Source organism: Lycium ferocissimum, chromosome 2, assembly GCF_029784015.1.
Source record: "Lycium ferocissimum isolate CSIRO_LF1 chromosome 2, AGI_CSIRO_Lferr_CH_V1, whole genome shotgun sequence".
NCBI classification, from domain to species: Eukaryota; Viridiplantae; Streptophyta; class Magnoliopsida; order Solanales; family Solanaceae; genus Lycium; species Lycium ferocissimum.
Window position 1 is genome coordinate 68,560,476 of NC_081343.1, and position 21,486 is coordinate 68,581,961.

General features: G+C 35.2%; 1 protein-coding gene, 1 long non-coding RNA gene and 1 pseudogene across 3 annotated transcripts; 2 read left to right on the top strand and 1 right to left on the bottom strand.

Moving 5' to 3' along the window:
- Positions 1 to 407: 407 nt before the first annotated feature.
- LOC132047084 (KH domain-containing protein HEN4-like) lies at positions 408 to 5,538 on the bottom strand (annotated as a pseudogene).
- A 1,008-nt stretch (positions 5,539 to 6,546) lies between these two features.
- On the top strand, positions 6,547 to 15,413 carry LOC132047085 (polypyrimidine tract-binding protein homolog 1). Of its 2 annotated transcripts, none has more exons than XM_059437980.1 (10): positions 6,547 to 6,900; positions 8,223 to 8,432; positions 9,129 to 9,191; positions 9,289 to 9,362; positions 9,471 to 9,566; positions 13,258 to 13,315; positions 13,388 to 13,492; positions 13,587 to 13,668; positions 14,451 to 14,516; positions 14,747 to 14,890. In XM_059437980.1, the coding sequence occupies exons 1-10, from the start codon at positions 6,718 to 6,720 to the stop codon at positions 14,755 to 14,757; spliced, it is 948 nt and encodes a 315-aa protein (XP_059293963.1). In that variant the 5' UTR covers positions 6,547 to 6,717; the 3' UTR covers positions 14,758 to 14,890. The 2 variants fall into 2 exon arrangements, with proteins under 2 accessions (XP_059293963.1, XP_059293962.1); XM_059437979.1 differs by having other exon boundaries at positions 6,549 to 6,900; positions 14,451 to 14,563; positions 14,747 to 15,413.
- LOC132047088 (uncharacterized) lies at positions 10,801 to 13,119 on the top strand. Its single transcript, XR_009412809.1, has 2 exons — positions 10,801 to 12,426; positions 12,843 to 13,119. It is a non-coding gene; the product is annotated as an uncharacterized LOC132047088 (long non-coding RNA).
- Positions 15,414 to 21,486: the final 6,073 nt, after the last annotated feature.

Genomic DNA, 21,486 nt, shown 5'->3' on the forward strand with positions numbered 1-21,486 from the left:
AAACCTGATGATTAAGGAAATTATCTTAGCTTGCACACAAACTAAATCATAACCATAAGTACATGATTGTAAGCTACTAAGAACTTACAGCCAGATTTACCGCTTTGAGGTAACTTATTCCTCCCCAGACTGTCAGGTCTACAGTGACTGGCAATGCAGATCAGATCAGATAAATTTACTCACTGGTATATTATGCATTATTCAATTACATTCAAAATCTGTGTCTACAGAGAACTGCAGGCAGACCTTTAGCTCATGCTGCATGTCCGTTTGGTATCCATGACATCCTCTTCAAAACAATCAGCGCAAAGTTTGGAAGATGATTTGCCAATGAACTGATCAGGCAAGAAAATTATGATCGAATATGATCACATCTTGAGCAAACATTCAGGGCTATCAGAAGCAAATAAGAGAAGATGAAATGAAATTTATTTAAGATATGGTACAATGACTTATGTTCCAATGTCAGGATACATTAAATTGTCCATTCTAAAGAACCAGAAAAACTAGACAGAACTGCACGAGGACAACAGGTCTAACATCTAACTTCATCAAATTAAAAAATCCGACAATAACTCATCCAAATTAAAATTAAACTGAAAAAGGGGACATCAAGACATGGCTGAGATTCAAGTGTTAATTCATCTGTAATACAACCACACAAAGGGTTACAACCACACAAAGGGAAGAAGGATAAGGCGTGTTGGCTACACAGATTCTTGGGACCACATGATTTGAGCTTGTAAGTGTATGATGTCAGGACATGGCAAATTTGAATAGTAGGTAAAATCTTCAGTTATGGTCCTCCTAAAGAAAAGCATCAAGGTAGGCCAAAGTTCCCAAATCCTCATTTATGGTCTTCTGGTTTAGGCGCAAAGGAGGCAATAGGCTGGCTTCAGGCTTCATATATCTCAGCTGTTTTGTTGTGAGGGAAGGAAGCAAAGGGAAAACAACAGCATTAGTTTCAACAGGGAGAGAGGCAAGGTCATCATACCAAAATGTCAACTTTAGTACGAGCTGAGCTAGCTATGAAATTTTGGCTAATCAAATGAAAGAAGCAATGCAATGCAAAGAGGGGGGTCCACGAGCTACCTGCAGGTCCAGTTACGCACTCTAGTAACCATAACTTTTTATCCGGGAAGCAGGGTCTTGCCCCGATGACCTGGAAGCAGGAGCTTAAAAAGTGAATAATAAGAACAAGAAACTGTAACTCTCATTTTCTAAACTTGGAGCAACTATAATTATATAAGCTACACAAAAGCCATCCGCAGCAGATGGAGAGTTACAAAGCCACAAGTGCTAATTAGTGTTTGAAGGTCAGACATAAACATCCAAGAAACAAACACGTGATCAAAACAGTTAGCAGCTAAAAAAGGAATTAAAAGCAAACAAAAATTTACTCGAACAGGTCATACTGGTTTTTCTTTAAAGAACGTTTTCTTTTTTATTTTGTTTTATGTAATATTGGACTGGAATGAATTAAAATGGAGCCACATGGACAACAAGGATTCCTATAGTTACCCAACTTGCTTGGACTGAGGCATAGTAGTTGTATATCTAATAGACAACAGACTGGTGGTACAAGATGGAAATCAGAACAACTTACCTAGAACCACCAGAACGCCCAAGGGAATATCCTTCATAAGCTCCATATCCTATGCTGCTACTCTGCTGATGGAATTAGAAATTAACAACAAAGGATGCACATATAATCAAGGAAATATACATAACAAAGGAAGTTAAAGAATTCACACAAATTTTGCATAAATTCTGCTCCTCAAGCAATGAAACCCTATGTTACCTGGATACCACTGTAACTTCTATATCCATAGCACGTGGAAGATCCCTCATACCACCATACCCAGCTGAGTAAGAGTGTCCATGTCTTCTAGTGTCCCTACTTTCGTGTATCAACGTATCTGAATCTATTGTCATGGGGAGGTAGGGAAGAACTGGCAAAAAGGCAGATGTGGCACCCTCTCTTTCAAAAAGGTTTGCCCTCAAACGTGAAGTTACTTGCATGAGTGCATCCTTAACAACATCAAGTTCTCCTGAGATCTGATAAATGTTTGGAAGAATATAGATGAGGTCAGTTGAGCAAATAACAAGCATAATTATAAGTAACCAGATAATATAACAAGATACTCCTGCAGAACTAAGAAACCAAGAAGTATAAGAATTCTAAGCATAAGAAAATGCTAATAAGACCTACGATGAGAAATAACTACTAGCCTAAGAGAGTTTTGCATTGGCAACCCCATCTCTTCATATTGTGTGATTGATCTTTCCTTTTTTCTTTTCTTTTCTCCTTCCCAGGGGAAGTTTCTTTTGCAAACAGAGTACAGCAGAAGAATACAAACACAAAATAATTATGAAAAAATAATTGAATGATGCAGCCTGTGGAACACAGGTTCCATTCACCCTGGACTCTTCCTAAAAACTTAATCAAAGATATCTTAGTTCAATTAATATTGACCTAAAGAAAATAGATATATATGGCTCCTCAAGATGTCTACATCCAAAATCAAAGACCCCTCATTCCTATACCATCACAATCCAAAAGATGAGTACAGGGAGAGACCAGCAACTTCTTTTTCTTCCAGAGAGAGAGAGTAGGAGATACTTTTGGTGCATATAAGCTTTAAAAGTCTTATCAGTAAGTTACCTGCACCATCTCATCATCTTCAGCTGCAACCTTGGGCAGGCCTTCCTTGAGTATACGAATATTAGCTTTCGTAATTTTCCTCATCTCATTGATTATGCCTCCTCCTTTCCCAATAAGACAGCCTATTTGAGATTTTGGGACCAGCAATCTTGTGGTGAATGATACAAGACCAGAATCTCTTTCAACTTTCTCACTGCACCTCGGTTGCAGGCGCAATGCTGCTTCAACAGTTGGAGAATATGTGTCCTCGAAAAACTAGAAAAAACAAGCATGAAAATAAATCCTTACCTTGGACAAATACTCTCAACTTGTACACTCCAATGCAAAACATCAAAAGAAACAGAAAATACCTCTTGTTTAGCAATTGAAATCACACAATCATCACCTTCAGCAGCAGAACTATCAACTTTGATTGCTGCGCCAGATTCTTGTCTAATTTGATTGATTATGACACCACCTTTACCAATAACACCACCAATATTTGCAGTAGGACACAGCAAACGGATATAAAATTCTTTTGAAGAAGACTCATTCCTTGGAGCTGAGTAAAAAGACCTTGACAAGTCCGTACTCTCTCCTTTGTAGCCCCCATAAGACCCCATCGATGGGGCTATTCCTACGATTGGAGCACCACCAGTAGGACCAACATGTGAATTCGAAGAGTAGATATTTGGTGCAGCAGAAGGAAGCAAGTGTTGAGAACGGGATGGATTCTTATGAAGACGAGTTGCTATTTCATAAAGAGCCTTCTTAACTACAGTGGCTTCACCAGATATCTGAAACCCAATTGAATCAACGAGTACTGAAGTCAGCCGGGAGAAAAAATATCAAGTCCCCAATACTAATGCAGTCAGATTGAAACTGAAACCTTAGTGTGAACAAACAACAATTACGGGTGAAGTGGTCCAAGTCTTCACATAACAAATCAGAAAAGGGACTACCAAAAAGAACACTAAAATAAATAGGCTGAAATAAGAAAGCATGCAACTTTATTTTACTTACTGTTAAAGAAGAAAAACATGCAACTTCGTAAATGAACAACGAGCAGAGGGACTCGATCAAATTTTTAGCAAGACAGTTAACTGAAACAACCTAATGAAATTTAACGTTAAAGGTACCTAACACGGAAAACAACAGTGTGATACAGTCAAAGAAAGGGAAGATCAAATAGGATATGATCCTCCATTACCTGCAGAAGTTCATCCGAGCTCAATGCACATGCAGGCAAATGATTATCTTTCAATATACGAATCTCGGCACCACTTTCACTACGTATATTCTGTACTATCTGACCCCCTTTCCCAATAATACATCCAATCTGATCTGAAGGCACTAGAAGCCTGATGGTAACCTGGGGAGCATCCTCAGAATCCTCATCAACTGTCTCGCTAACAATTTTCTCATGGACTGTAAAAAGCGCATCCTGGGAAGGACAAACACAATCTTCAGATCCATCAAAGTTGTTTGTTTCCTCACTTGAGCTGTAGATGGTGACAACACGTTCCTCACAGCCAGGCACCGTCTCACCAATCCTGATTTTAGATTTAGTGTCCACCCTTAATTGCTTAATAATCTCACCTCCCCTGCCAATAATACTTCCAATTTTCTTCCCAGGGCATAAGTACCGATAAACTGTGTCATCAGGACCAATAGAGAAAGAGTCCTTATCAAAGCCAGTATTTCTCCTTTTATTTCCCCCATTGTCAGCATAATCAGACCGAGAACGGGAGCGCTTCCCATAGCTATTTCGTTGACCAGCCATCACAAAATACTCTGCTTATCATTCAAATTATGCAACAAAGTTCAAAGATTATGATCAAAAAACCGTTTTATCCCAAAAAAATTACTATACAACATTGGATCTTCTCAACAATCCAAAGAATTTATTGCTAGAGACGAATCTGAAGACATATCTATTCGACTATCTTACAATTACATCGATATCAGTGGCATACTTAGCATGTAGCTGCTAACAATAGCAACCTCGATCTATCAATTCTAGATTAGAAGTATTTATTGTTAGAATCCTGACGACAAATGAATCACTACAATTGCATGATCAAACAGAAAACATGAATGCACGGATGACATATCGTCTCAGAACATGGTCTCGACTCACCAGAGGCGTATCTAGCCTACGAGGTAGGGGTTCAACTAACCCCAAACGTTCGAAGCGAAGCTTAAATTTATGTGTAAAAAATTATTAAAATTGCAATAAATAGTACATATGAACCCCTAACTTTAAAAATATAATGGGTTCAATGCTAAAAATCTTAAGATTGAACCCATAAAATTTAAATCCTGAATCCGCCTCTGCTACTCGCGAAAGACCCGAAACTGAAATTTAAGCCAACAAGGACACTATTGATTCAATATGATATATTGTCTATTGAAGGAACTATAAACTTGAAGCATAAGAAAGCAAAATTCATAAGTTAATCCAGTAAACTATCTTAACAACGCGAAGGAATAATATCGGATCCGCGGAGAAGCACAGATCTGAGATTCACTATAAATGCTAAAGATTCCCGTAATAGCCTACATCTGTATGATTCATTAATTTCAATACAAGTTCTGAGCATATGTTAAATTCAAATCATGAATAATGTAGATTCACTTACCTGTGGGAAAATGCTTACGTAATTGCACAAGTTGATTCGGATCCGTCAAATACAACACAGAGTAAGCTGCACTTGTGTGTTGATTAATAGCCTAGGGTTTTAACCGACTACGTCGTGCAAGTGTGTGTGTGGAAGTCGCGGTTATTTTCCCCCCGTGTTCAGAAACTGTAGCAGTACTCGTTTCTTTCCAAAAATAAATAATTTGAAGTTTAGGTAATTCCATTCAACCTCCATAGGCTTTTGGAATTGGATATTAAACTCCCTAAATCTTTGATCAATAGTCAAAAATGGGTTAGGTTATTGCATTTTTTTGTAAAAATATTAAAAAAAGGATCCCTAATAAGTATTTAAATAATATAAGGGAAAAGTAAACTTTCATACTTTCAAACTGATAATATTATTTGATGAGTTGTAACCGTTTTTCATTGAGGAGTATTAATTCATTTTTTAAGCATTTGTGACGTGTTTAAGTGGTAAAAAGAAGAAAGTACCAAAAAAGGAGCACACCGCAAAAAAATTCTAAGTATGAGAAGATCTTTTGGATTTGAGAATAAGGAAATGAAAAACAAAAATGAAACGAGATAGAGCGTTTTTAGCTCTAGTTTTTAATAAGCTTCTCCCAATTATGCCTTGTAATAAAATAGGGCGGCTTGTTCTGATCAAGATTGCACTTCTTGCTCAGTCCGCATAGTATGAATTTCTAGTTCAAATGATAAGATTATTTGATAAGTTACAACCGATTTTCATTTTGAAGTATTAATTCATTCTTTTTTAAAGCATTTATAATATGTCTAAGTTTTCTTTTAAAAAAATGTTAGAATTAAATTAACACAATTTAACCTGATGCACAAATATTTAATTTGAAATGTAGAAAAAATTCAATTCTTCCACTACATTGTGTCATTCTTGATGGTCGATAGTAAAATGAAATTCTTAAATTTTTTTTGTTCATGAAAGATGTAACAATCCTGACAACGCCCTATATAGCTTTCTAAAATAAACATGTGTGTGAAAATGCAAAACCACTTGTACCTGGACAGAAAGATTGTAAGATTCTGTTGATTCATATCTATATCTATATATCTAATCAATATCTTATTATTTTAATATCGTCTACTCGAGTTAATTTTTTATCAAATATGTCAACATATACGGACGATATTAGAAATTTCTTTTTGTTTGAGTATTCGTTACAATTTCTTTTGGGAAAAGAAAAAAAGAAACCGTGAGAGTGAGTCTTTTTATAAAACATTGCGGTTGATTCATATCTATATCTATAGATAAGGCATTCGTAAAAATCATACAAAGAGAGAGAGAGAGCAGTCGAGCCCAGGTTATTTTTCTTCGAGTCCTAAAGAAAAGAAGCACAGTTTCTCAAAGCCCGTTAAAAGAAAAAACCCTGACAGTGGAAATCGTAACCCTAATTGAGTGATGTCAACATCCGGGCAACAGCAATTCCGTTACACGCAAACGCCGTCAAAAGTTCTTCACCTCCGTAATCTGCCATGGGATTGTAGCGATGAAGAGCTAGTCGAGCTTTGTAAGCCCTTTGGTAAAATTGTCAACACCAAGTGTAACGTTGGGGCCAATCGTAACCAAGCGTTCGTTGAATTCGTAAGGTTTTTTTTTTTTTTTCGATTTCGATTATCACGATTGATTGTCTTATCCTGTTCCTTTGTTAGGAAAATTCGCCCAACCGTTTTAGATTTTGTAGTTGCGGCTTAATGTGAAGTAATTAGGGCTCGTTTGGTACGAGGGATAATTAATCATGGAATTAAATTTGATATGAGTTTATCCCACTTTTGGTTGGGAGAAAATCACGATGTAACTAATCCAGGATTAGTTATCTCATGATTGTAGTGTTATGTGGGATAATAATCCCGGAATAAGTAATCTCGGGATATTTTATTCTCCAACCAAACGACCCCTTAGAGTTCAATTATTAAACACATATACGGTTCAAGCTCTTTGTCAGTTTCCATTGGCTGTTCATGGCAGGCTATGTTCCATGCTATTGAACTCATTAAGAATGATTTAGGAGATGCCTGAGTTTGTTGAGATTAGGATATATCAATTCAAACGGCAAACATTGGGTGTGAGCGATCGCCTATAGTTGGGCAGGTTCCCCAGAATTTGTGCTTTTAGGACCGCCGGCTGGCCAGCGGATTAGGTGAGGTGTGCTCAAACTACTATACACCAAATAGGAGAGCCCAACCCAAAAGACTAGTCTGATAGTGGGGAGAGCCCATTTAGCCTATAAACCCATTAGCATTTCTCTTTTTAACAATTGAGGGACAATTGGCACATAATGGCTTTGGAATGGTTTGGAGCTGTCATAATGAATTTGTAAATATTAGAATTATTAGGAGCTTCCCTAATGAATTTGTAAATTGTTACTGTAGAATAAGTAGCTGCTAAAATAGGCTAGTTACGCTCCTGGGTTTCTTTTCTAAACCAATTCTTTTGTCTATACGCTTTCCCTTACGAGTGTGTTAACGTGACGTCAGTGTTGTCAAAGGCGAGCTTAAGCCCTGAAGCAAGGCGCAAAACATGTCGAGCGCTTCACCTCGCTTAATGTGCGCTTCAGTGTCGTCACCAAGGACAAGGCTCTAAGACATACTTTTCCTTACCATTTAGCCTCTACTGAAGAGGCGATAAGAAACAATTGATATTTCATTTTATCGTAATTCTTTTTCCAATTTCTCTGTCCGTATATATGTTATTCATGCTTATTATTATTATTATTATTAATTTTTGACTAAACATATATATTTGTATTTTTTTCTCCATTTGGCCTTTTTTCATAAAGTCCGCGCTTTATTTGCGCTTTACGCTTAAAGCCCCAGCGGACCTTAAAGCTTTTTTGTGCTTTAGCTCTTAGTAGCACTGCATGACATTTATTATTAGCATCTAATGTGCATATTTGTCAACTACAGGCAGACCTTAATCAGGCAATCAATATGGTTTCATATTATGCTTCATCTTCAGAGCCTGCTCAAGTTCGTGGCAAGACAGTGTACATTCAGTACTCTAACAGAAATGAGATTGTCAATAATAAGAGTCCTGGAGATGTTCCAGGAAATGTTTTGCTGGTAACTATCGAAGGTGTTGAAGCTGGTGATGTCAGTATCGATGTTATTCATTTGGTAAGAGTCTTTTTTGCTTTCTTTCATCCTTATAGAGGAAATATTTCCAAGTAAGCTAATTCAGGCTTTATGGACTGTTCAGAAGTCGGGCTTTATGAAGAGTTAAGTATTCATCCAATAGTCATTAATAAAATTTTGAACATGGCATGATCCCCCAAGAATTGTATTTTCACATAGTCCAAAAAACCACAACTATGGACTACTATGAAGATTATTGTTACGTTGTTTTGTGTTGCTTTAGGTTATGCAATTTCTGATGTTTCTTTTCTTTTCAAGTTGTAGAACATATTTTCTCTAGTATCATAGATTGTTCTGGGACATTCTTTCAGTTTCTAGAAACCTTTACAGTTTTCTCTAGCCCGAAACTTTGACTGTGGTTCAGATTGTAGAAGAGCTCAATATTACTTATTATTTAGCTTTCATCGCATATAACAACATTAGATGATGGTAGTGTTAACTAAAGTTGATTGAATCACAGATGGTCATTATTTAAGATCTTTTGTTGGAGACATTGTGGATATGTAATCATGTCGGTCATAAACCTTTCTATGGCTTGCATATACAGGTGTTACTCTGCACTCAGAATCTAGTTCCTTTGTGTTTCTTCTTCAGTGTGTTTTGGGAAACATAGTACTTGTTGATATTCCTTTATTACTTTCTCGGACTGATTTGCTTTCAATGGGCAACCAATGTCAGGTATTTTCAGCCTTTGGTTTTGTGCAAAAGATTGCTACTTTTGAAAAGGCTGCAGGTTTTCAGGTCGGTATGTCTGTGGACCAATGAGTTTTGGCTTTTTTCTTAATTTTGGGTGGACATTATGGCAGCGTGCTAATGGGTTTCTGTTACATCTTGACAGGCATTGATTCAATTTAGTGATGTTGGGACAGCATCTGCTGCTAGAGAGGCATTGGATGGGAGAAGTATACCAAAGTATGCCTAGTCCATTGCCTGAACATACCTTGGATTTATTCAACCTGCCTCTCACTTTACGTCTGATGAATTTTTGGGGTATAATCCTTACTTCACATTTTATCACAGGTACCTGCTTCCAGAACATGTTAATCATTGCCACTTGCGCATCTCATATTCAGCACACACGGACCTTAATATCAAGTTTCAATCTCATCGGAGCAGGTAGTACAGATTCACCTAGACAGCCTTTTTATTTTATTTTTTATGTATGACTTTGTTGCTTTATATTCTTATTGTATTGCTATTTTTGCTTGCGTTACTCTTTGCTAATTTTATCATTATCTGCTTTTGATTTTCAGTTGAGGTGTTTTCTAATTTTTTATGCTTCTTGTCATCTAGGGTTTAGTGAAGCTCGGCAGCTAAAACACAGATGTGTTTGTCATGGCCTCGTAGTAATTTTCTTTATCTCAGAATAGTGGTTAACTGCATTCTTCTCATTTCTCATTTTAGGTGACCATGTGAAATTCCTTCTTTCTATGCTGAGTTCATGGTTTGGAGAATGCTTGTCTATTGTTGTAGGGATCACTAACTGTGTGTTCATTTTAACTACTGCTAATTGCTACTTCTTTTTATAGCTGGACATTGTTGCTGAGTTGTCTCATGCATTTCATCTCATGGTTTGAAAATTTTTAAAAATAAAACATTGACCCATAAGTTTATATTTTGTAAAAAAAAGACCCATAAATTAGTAGATATTTTTAACAATTACTCCCACCAACCATTTACCAACCTTTATTTATGTCTACCTTGTGGGAGGATTATATTAAAGAGTAGTTACATTACTAGCCATGGTAAATTTTCTTTTTTATTGGACTAAAATTTGATCAATTGATGCTGTATTTTTTTAGAAAGGCCTTCTAGTAGCGTATTAATTTTGTTATGAACTATGACTTGCTCATTTGGTAAGATTGTATAAGAATTGAGAATATTCTGATAGTTTGCACAACTTGTGGGGTTTTTATGTCTATAAGAAAAAATACAACTTAAGAAATTCAAATTGCATGTCCAAACATGGTTTCAAATCATGGTTGCATCTCATGGTTTCAAACCATGTCCAAACGGCTCCTAGCGTGACTTTTCAACCTGTTAGTATTTTTCGTTCTCTGTTGCTATTCAGGTTGCATCAAATTTCGTATGAATTTTTATCTTTTAATCCTTTACTTTTAATGTTAGAAAACTTGTGTTAAACACTGGACTTAATGACAATGTAGTAACAACTACGCCTTAATTCCAACTAAGTGTATCGCATATATGGACTTTTAGATTTCATTATGTTTCTGAGAAGCTGTAGCTACTTTGAGACATTTCCATGTTATTTTAGGTCTACTTTGGTCCCTTATAGCACCTTCAATCACCGTAGCATCACATCTACTGACCGGTGCATCTGAAGGTATATATGAAAACTGATGTGGAGAAACTATTATGTTGATATAGGAATAAGTGTAGAGTTTAGAGAATATATTTTTAGAAAACTCCTAATTTCTGTAAAGTGTACTATATTCGTCCATTTTATATGGCATTTATTCCATTCTTTGATGGCTTAAACGTTTGATACTATTCCTTTCTATGCAACTCTCACAACTTTCAAGAATCATAAACTATTCAAATTTTAAACTTTGATGTGATATTATGTCTATCACTCTAACTTTTTAACCACTACTTTAGTAGTTTAGTTCACTATCAGAGGCGAATCCAGGATTTCAAGAGGATAGGCTCACCATCAGCTATGTTTCTTTTTTAATTTATGTTGCCTTTGGTTCGTTGCAGCTTAGCGCCTATGGGGTTTTTTGATTTCTTTTGCCTTTTGGGACTTGGGTAATTAGAAATAAACGAAAAAAAGTCATTAGATGTAATATAAAAAAGAAACGAGTTTTTTTACTTTTGGGTAATTAGAATTGTAGAAGAAAAAGGATTTAAAATAATATAAAAAGAAAAGTTAAAAGGTTGCTTTAGAAAATAAAAACGTAAAAACGTGCAGGAGCTCAGGTCTGATTCTAAGACATTGAGGAAATAAACACAGCTCCTAACCAGTGCTCCACTCGGCCTGTTTTGACCATGTGTTCCTTCAGTTAATATTAGATATATTTTCAGAATTATACACATGATATATCGAGTTTAGTCGAGCGATCATGTGTTCACGTGACCCAAATTTTATACATAAATTTGCCTCTGTTCACTATTACTAATATTATATACTAGGTTTAGAGTACGCGCTTTGCGTGTACCTATGTCAATAAATATACAATTTAAAATATATAATAAATATTACTAAATGATGCGTTTATGTTATAAGATAAGAATTAAAGTAAAATGTAAGTTCTTGAAACTAATTAATGTTGATCATACTTAGCAAGATCTGCAATGGAAGAAATCCTGTCATACACTGATAGGACAATATTCTTAAATAAAATATCGATTAATAACATAAATTCAAATAACTTATGCATTTAATCCTGATTCTGTTCAACCCGTAGCTTCTTCCTTCGCGTCTCCAAGAATGACATAATCAATTTGAATACCAACAGATATAGTCTATCAATTTTCTACCAAAACTTTAATTGGACATGACTCTAGTTGAATTCAAAGTTCACTACAAGCTAAAATCTAATTTGAATACAACTAACATAAGATAATCTTAATTATTTACCTCGCCTAGCAATTATACTGAGCTTTTCAGACGCACCCTTTTATTAATTGTGATTAATGAACTGTTATTGTCATTCACAAAAGGCTAGATGATATCTCATATCTCCATATTCAAATTTCTGTCCAAATTTATCTTTTTATAGCTTTTTTCTTCTCTTACTATTAATGTCCCCTCAAGTTTTCCGTCACATATCAGAAGTTCCAACAAAAGTGAGTGTGTGTGTGTGTATATATCTTTGAAGTTTCGTGCTTTTATATTAATAGTATAAATAAAAAGATACAGAAAGATGTATTCATTGGGAAAATGAACTGTTAAGTAGAAAAAGAGTAACTATTAGTCGAGATATTATTACAGTGATGGTTAATATTTAATTTTGTCCTTGAGGTTGTGAATAATATTATTTTTGGATAATGAAAGTATCATGTATGAAGTACTGCCTCTAAAATCTCATCCGGAGAGTAATAACTTTTTATTCAGCATTTCCATATATTAATCGTGTTGTTTCGATTGCTTAGGTAAGATCTTAATTGACTTTAAAGTCCTAAATATTAGGGATGTCTTACATTGTTTAAATAAGGAAAAATTTAATAACTAAAATTTTTGTTGATTTCAAAGTTCTAAATATTTGGAAAATAAATGACTATCTTGTCTAATATGCAACTTATATTTAAAGGGTAAAAAGGGCAAACGATTTTTCGCTAAGGTCTTATATATATATAACATCTAAGTCAAATTAACTTCTTAAATTCCTTTACCAGCCAAACATCATCATACAGGAAGGCAGGAGGGAGTATTATTTAGTATTGTAATGAAACCGGTCCAATAGAGCTCAATGAATATAGATTATTCACCAACTAGTTTGGGATCGATGCATAGTTGATTGATTGATCAATTTCGAGTTTTTCATCTCAGTAGTCAACAGTTAGGTTATGAACCGAGCTTTAGGGGGAGGTTCTTGTTTTTGTAGTTATTTCGTGGTAGATTGTTGTTGTGGTAATTCCTTAATGGCGGTCTTTGGTTAATAGCAGTGCTTTTGCACTTATCAAAACTTTCGTGATATCTAATGTGTCTCAACTTACAACTTCTTCAGGGAAATATGTATTTCAGAGTTTGTTTTGTTTCAGAGATGTATAATTTAGTTGATCTGATATTCATGGAAGCTTACATCAGGTTGATTCACATTTAGTTCCTGGTTTCATCATATAGGGACTACACAAACCCTTATCTTCCAGTAAATCCTACTGCAATGGAGGGGCTTCTTCAGGTATGTTCCTTTAATCATCTTACTTGTTATCGTCCCTTGTATTGGAGAAGTCCTTACAAGGTCTGTGTTCAGCCTGTTGTAGGTCCAGATGGAAAGAAAAAGGAACCTGAGAGTAATGTGCTTTTTGCCTCTTTAGAAAATATGCAGTATGCTGTTACTGTTGATGTCCTTCACACGGTATTCTTCTCCCTTGTTATTTCATTGATGTCCATTATGGTAATTGTGTTGGCATTCATTTATATTCCGCTGTTACTATTTTTCTCCGAAACAGGTATTCTCTGCGTTTGGCACCGTTCAAAAGATTGCTATATTTGAGAAGAATGGTCAAACCCAGGCATTAATTCAGTATCCTGGTATGTATGGATTATGGGTGCCGTTCTTTAGTAGTTTAATCAAATACCTTTGCTTACTTGGTCTAGCCTTTGAAGGTTTATGGTGACTTCTTTATTTTCTTCATCTCTTCTTTTCCTCTTTCCCACCCCTCTTTGGCGGTTGTGGCTATTGCGCTCTTGAGAAGTGTGTGAGGAACTAAGGGGTTACACTTGAATAACTGACTAGCTTCAGGAACAGATTTTATTAGCATTCCCATATACGAACATGTACATCCATGAAGGATGCAGAAGGTTTGGCAGATCAAATTTTGCGAACTCTGGTATAAGTGAGACTAACTACATGATCTATCTTGCATCACAATCACTTATGTGAATGCCACACTTATTTTCAATCACCTCATGCTGAAGTATATCAGGTTTCCTGCAGAATGCACTACAAACAACTTCTACTGAATATGATTTTGGACATCAGGATACTCTAAAGCCTAAAAAATTAGCCACAACTGCCAATAAATGGTCTCTATAAATTTGTTCAAGTATCTTTCAAGGAAATTCATGGTGGACAAAACCCATAATTTTCGTCAGAGAGTATAGATATATATGTAAAAGTGTAGTGCAATCCCCAAGAGAAATTGAATGCCTCTTACACCAGGCATTAGCAGAGGGTTTGTAAGCATGCCATCCTGTTTATAGCCTCCAAGTGCACATTCCGCTATCTGTTTTCCTTTTTTTCCCATGTCGTCCTTTTCAATGAAGTTGAACATATTGGAACATAAGGAGTTGATGGATCACTTTTACTGCAGATGTAACAACTGCCGCTGCTGCAAAGGACGCTTTAGAGGGACACTGCATATATGATGGTGGCTATTGTAAGCTTCATCTATCATACTCTCGTCATACTGATCTGAATGTACAGGTATAGATATGTGCTTTTGAGTTGGTTTCAAAGGGAAAAATTGATGACTAAATAAAATAAAGATTGGACACCATATTCTAAGATTCGATTACTGAAAGTATGCTTCTTGACACTAGTTCCTTTCTGCATCTTTTTTCATTAGATTTCTTAGTTCGAATTAATTTTTTGATTGTATCAAAACAGGCATACAGTGACAAAAGTAGAGATTACACAGTTCCAGAATCAAGTTTGCTTGCAATGCAACAAGCATCTGCGGTCCATGCCGCACCAGCTGTTTGGCATACCCCTCAGTCTGGTCCAGCACAGTCATCAGCTGGCTATGCCGCTGCGGGTGTTCCTGGCCAAGCACCTACATCCCAATCTTCCTCTTGGAATCCAAATATGCAGGGTGGAGGATCAACCTTTCCATCGGCTCCTACCAGATATCCTGGTCAATCATATGCTCCACCAGTTCCTGGTTATGCAACTGCAGTAAATCCTCCTGGATCGTCACAGCAGACCAATCACATTGCTACTGGTGGTCGACCTTTTAGTGTAAGTCAGCCTTTTCATCCATCAACCATGCCACCTGGAGGTGTTCCACCTCCTGGTCATGCTCCGTATCATGGCTAATAGGCTTTCTTGGGAACATCGGAGCTGTCATTAATTTACTTTGGCTTAGGTTCTTGTTCACTGTCGGAGTAGGCATGTCATGTCAGCTGTATACCTTCGCATTCTCTTTTTCTCGAAATTACTCCTAAATTTAAGTTTTTGGCTTTCTTGATGAATTGGACTAAATGTTTGATATGAAAGTGGAAAAGAATTATCTGTATAATCAGCTGTCTAGTAATGATGGTTTTTCTTATTGGCATTAATATTATTATTCTTATTATGCTTCCTATTGTAAGCATTTTGTCGTCTTTATAAATTGAATCGGAAAAGGGTCAGATTTGCCCTTGTACTCTCACAAATAAGCTATATTTGCCCACAAATAAGCTATATTTGCCCTTCGTTATACTTTTTTGATATATTTGTCCTTGTATGTTTTCCTATGTGGAATTTTTTTCTCCCAATTTAATAAATATAAACGCAATTGCCCCCCACCCCCACCCCCGGGTTGGGGCTCGGAAATCCTAATTTGAAAGTAGAATCACCCATTTAATAAGCTGTTTCGTAAAACTTCAGCATAATTAACCAACAATCTGTGCATGATACAGGACTTCGGCGATTGTCTCTACCAGCACATATCTGTATCTAAAATTCGACTAATAACTTTGAAGTTAGAAAGTAGAAGTAACCAAATAAAAAAATCACAATCGAACCGGTTACAGCAATTAATCACATAATTTGATAAGCCAAATTATAAATCTAAAGCATAGTCCACACATTTCGCAGATAAGAGGGTGTGATTGTGTCGATGATAGCGAGAATAGCGATAGCAGAGGAAGCGTTGGCGCGGAACGAATTGGCCGCTATTGTATGTGATGAAAGCTTGTGAAGAGTGAGATTAGGGCTTGAACTAGAGGGAATCGAAAGTGAGAACTGTTGAAGAAGTGGTGCTATAGGGTTTCGAAGTTCCACAGAATTCCAATTCTGGAAGTTGCATCAGTTAAGGTAGCCATGGATGGATAATGAAGAAGAGAAATATGGTGATTATGCTTTATACGTAAACTGAACCTGAATCGTTTCACTAGGTCGTTTTGAGTTGGGCAGTGTTGGAGCTCGTACAATGAGAATTAGGACTAAAAAAAATGGGAGAAATAATTGTGATCAAATTTAAATTGGGAGAAAAAAAAATTCCACGTAAGAAAATATGAGGTGGGGATAAGGGGATTTAACGGACAGGGGGTAAATATAGCCCAAAAATAGAGTACAAGGGCAAATATGACCCTAAAATTGGATGACAAAGGTAAATATATCAAAAAAGTATAACGATGGACAAATATAGCTTATTTGTGAGAGTACAAGGGCAAATTTGACCCTTTTCCGAAATTGAATAGTAATGAATCACTGAAGTATTTATTCAAGTGATTCAATAGCTCATATGTCGTAATTGGAGTCTGAAAGAATGGAAGTGCATTGATTCAGAATGATGCGAGAGGTTTACTTTTTATTTCACGTATCTGGGTATAAAGGCCAAAATGGATACCTTCGTGGGAAACATGTTCGGGTAATACGTGCATGTTTTGGTTTTCAGTATTAAGATGTGCAAATTATGCTGACCTTAATACATGAAACCAAAATGTCGCATTAATTATTCCGATTTAGTTATACAAAGTGTTACATTGAAAATCAAAGTATGGAATCAATGAAACTCTTAAAGTTGAAGATGTTAACTCAAAGAGAAAATGGAGAGTGAGTCGTGAATTTTCGTAAGCGAGTGAAGACTCGAAAAATTAAATAAGTGAAAAATATTATAATGATAAACGCTATCAATTTTTATATTCATGCCAAATATTTTATTTATTTATTATTATCTGGATATACCTACCCATTTAAATTTTTTAACGAAATGGTATATTGCAATATTGCTTGAGCAGGATACATCAGCCCCTACCATCATACATCAGCCCCTACCATCATGTCAAACGGGACATATTACCCTGAAGTGGGAGGCCCGTACTTTTGTAACCCAAAAAAAAAATTTTGGAACCAAACTAACCCATTAAAAAAAAACAGAATCAAACTAGGCTTCACGCACATAAATCACGTGAAGCCGGTTATTTTATTTATTTTTTCTTTTTTTAAGCTAACAAAAATCACGTTTTTTTTTTTTTTTTTTTTCGCAAGAAAGATTAGTTATGTTTCAAAACCCCAAATATCAATATTTTATATAGAACTTATTATATTTTTTCCATACAATAATGTCGGCCATTACATCAAGTATACCAAACGTTTGGATCGTCGTTTTAGGGGTTGTAAAAGTCTTTTCTCGAAGTAAGTTTTGTTTCTTTTAAACTTTGTTCTTTGAAAATCAAACTCAAAATTAACTTTTTTCAAAGATTTGACAAGATTACCACGTTTCAAAATACCGGAATATAAATATTTTATATAGAATTTTATATTTTTTTTAGCGTAAAATAATGGCGGCTCATTTTACATCAAGTATACATATATGTTTGGATCGTCGTTTTAGGGGTTGTAAATTGCCTCGAGGTTAGTTTGTAAACTTGTTATCTTTAAGTTTTTTTTCATACTTTGACCGAAGATTAGTCACGTTTCAAAACGTTGGAATATAAATATTTTATATAGAATTTAATATTTTTTTTAGCGTAAAATAATATCGGCTCATTACATCAAGTATACATATGCCTCTTCACTCACGTAAATAAAAAATAAGGATCGGAGCATAGGTGGAAAACTAGTTGTAAATTGTTGAAACTTTAAATGGTCATAACTTTGCGCTCGGATGTCCGATTTACGCGATTTTTTTTTTATTCAGGGTATTTTTTCGAGATCTACGCGGACAAACCGCCATAGCTGAGCCGATTTTTCAAAAAACGCCGGTTATCCCATTCAATTTGAATTTTGCCCCAAATTTGTGCAAGAATTTCATTCTTCTCTAGTAAAAATCTAATGATAAAAAATCTATTTCGAGATGCTAATCCCGTGGTAATGATGTTAATGTCAATTTCGGCGTTCGAAATTCAATTTATTAAACGAGTTAGATAGCATTAGTGAACAATATAAAAAATAAAAAGTGTCTATTTTGTAACATTCACCAATTTGGCTTGGTGGTTTAGCCTCTCTTTTTACTCACTTCTTTTTTTATGCAATAACATGGGATCAAACCTCGCTTTAAGATTGAATGAGATATATTATACCGTTGAACCTCTTTGGATTGGATGAATTATTTGTGAATATAATATTTTTATTTCAAAACACTTAAATCAAAATCCTTTAAAATATGACACTTAGATCTAAAGAATAAAGCTTTCCAAGAAACAAAACTTACTTCAAGACTCTACAACCCCAAAACGACGATCAAAACGTTTGCGATACTTTTGATGTAATGGTAGCCGACGTTATTGTACGCAAAAAAATATATTAAGTTCTATATAAAATATTGATATTTCGCGTTTTTGAAACATAACTAATCTTCGCCTCACAAAAAAAAAAAAACGATTTTTGATAGAAAAAAAATAAAAATTACCTCTTCACGCACGTATTCCGTAGCGTAAAACCTAATTGGTTGCCAATTTTTTTTTTTTTTTTAAAACACAAAAGTCTTGGCTTTTCGGGGGTTTTACACCTTCCTGAGTGGCATAAGAGCTGGACGCGTGCTACCCAAAAACGAACAAATTCCATATTTTCACGTCTTATTTTATTACTCTATTTTACATCTTCAGTTGGAAAATCTAGCCATAATCACCTAGGATATGACTCACAAAAGAGACGGATCAAAACTTTTTCCAGCTCATTACGTTACGTTTCTCCCTTTCTCTTTTGAGTTTACAATTAATAAATCGGCTTACATAAACTATATACAGTAGAAACTGCGTATATGTGTACCAAATTGGCTTACATAAACTAACATCAAACACAGGCCAAGTTCCTGTATCATAGGTGTACGTGCCATTGCGATATGTGTTATGATATTACCGCGTAGTATATGCTAACATCTTTAGTTTCTTAATTTCTGTTGGACAAGTGAATCGACATTTAGATTTTGAACCATTCACCTGTCATAAGACTCATAAATCCTCATGTGCTTATGTAACTATGTGGTAGTGTCGCTTTAGGCAGCTGTCTGTCAATTTTAATAGTGAAATGGACCACCCCCTTTGTCACCCACTCCCCAGAAAGGACTGCTCTTTTAACAAAAATAAATTAAATTAAATTTTGTTTTGGCAGTACAAGTTGTGATATAAATGTGCAACTACTTATACATGTCGTTGGTTCATCTATTGTCTCTACGTGCTGGTTGGTGCCTTGACCATATTCACTATTATGGTCCCTCTGCTCTCCGTGTTTCAAAGGCTCATAGCTGGTTACACAATTACTTCTTCTCAATTTATCAGCCGACAATTATCCCTTTTGGTTTGATCTTCAGATATATATCTTGAACTAATTTAACTTTTTTCTCATTTATATGGTTTTGCTCTCTGTTCTAATTAATTCTCCACCTTTTTTCTTGGTAATAAAAAAGATGGTCCTGGAAAGATGTGAGAGAGATATGCTTTCTGAGGTTGCAAATGTTCGTGATGTAATGTTGGAATTGTTGTGTTTTAATTGGAATTGTGTGATCGTCTCGTTGCGTCTTCTTATATCCGGGTCAAACACGTGAATATGTTTAGGGGTGCAGCTGCATTCACGACCTCTTATTTGTTGTGAGGCTTTCTTTTTAATGTTGACTTATGTGATTATCTCATCTAGAAGCTTATCGATCAGAGGGTAAAAATGTATCCACACCAATATTTACACTAAACCAATAGATGCATGACACGTGTTTGCTAGTAGACTATTACCGTCAAATCTTTTTATAACAAAGTCGTTTGTTCAAATATTTTTTGGCTGCTATAACAAAAATCAATATGCTCTCTATATTGTTTAGAGAGCATAATTTTTATTGTGTAAGTGTATTACTATATCTCAACATGGTTTAAGCATAGCGTTAGAGAATTGACATAAATGGTAAATAGGGGTTGGAATTCAGCGTGATATTAAATGGAACCATTAATACAGAGTAATATAATGGACTACAACTCTGAGTTGTGGAGCCTAAAAACTAATGTCAAATATGTACAGGAAAGTTCTCAATACGATAGTGAATTAGTCGCTACTTGTAGTTAAGAAGAAGCGTGATATGACACTCAAGTGACTCAACTCCCTGAAATCACGTTTATTTTTAATTTTAGTGAACAAAGACAGTTGTGAGGGATAAAATTATCCCCTACAATTATCGACTATTGCTACTTGTATTGTCATTATTATTGTTATTATGGAAATTAAGGATTAGTGGTGAATGATCATGTGATGAATGACTTTATGTCACTTTCTTTGGAAAACCCCAGTGAACATGCACATGAAAAGGGCACAATCATGTGCCATTACTTTTGCTTGAACTAATCCACTTATAATATTCTTATGATTAGGAATGATGCATTATCTTTTGTTCTACTGCTACTTATTTTGATTAACATACCTGTTTACGGTAAAACCGGTATCTTTAATCATCAACAAATAAATAAATGGGGAATCCCTTATCCAGGCTTTATTTTAATTGGGCTCCCTAGTAAGAAAAAAAATGGTTATAACTTTTTAGGAAATGCCAGTTTTTGAATTTGGTAGACTGTCAGAGTCTCAAATTGGTGTTCCCTAGTAGTAGTAAATAGTAACATCTTCATAGATCAGTTAACATCGAAGAGTTCCTGAAAAGAACAAGTAAAAAGAAAACACAAAACAAAACAATAAAATGTGTGACAGGGTACATTTGTCTAGTTCAATCAAGTGAGAATTGCAACAGTTGTTCCAGTTAAGTATACTATTATTACTTCCTTTCACTATAATAGGATCCGTTTGGACATTAATTTTTTTGCATTTTTCAAGTTTTTTTGGTTCAAATAATTGTTTGGACAAACATTATAGTCAACTTTTTACTCCAACTAGCAAAAATAAAAATAAAAAATCAAGTTTGAAAAACTAAACATTTTTTCAAGTGAAATGCATGTTCAAACAACTTCAACTTCCAAATTTTATTTTTATTTTTTAAACCTAACTTCAAATACTATCTTTTTTATAATATCACAGCAATTCATATTCAAACGCCTACTAAGGTTTCTCAGGCAAATTCAAGATTTTAGTGTTTGTGAGTTCATTAAATGTGCTCTAATTATATTATTTCAATTTAAGCTTTTCACATATGTATTTATAGCTTGTGCAGTTGAACCCACGAAATCCAATTTCAAATCCGTCTCTGCTTTCCAGCAGGGAAGTATATATAG

Excerpts from the sequence above, each read along its gene's own strand:
- LOC132047085 (XM_059437979.1), top strand. The coding sequence starts at position 6,718 with ATGTCAACATCCGGGCAACAGCAATTCCGTTACACGCAAACGCCGTCA. Across the intron at positions 13,669-14,450 it reads GGCATTAATTCAGTATCCTG|ATGTAACAACTGCCGCTGCT; the intron begins GTATGTATGGAT and ends CTTTTACTGCAG. Across the intron at positions 14,564-14,746 it reads ATACTGATCTGAATGTACAG|GCATACAGTGACAAAAGTAG; the intron begins GTATAGATATGT and ends GTATCAAAACAG.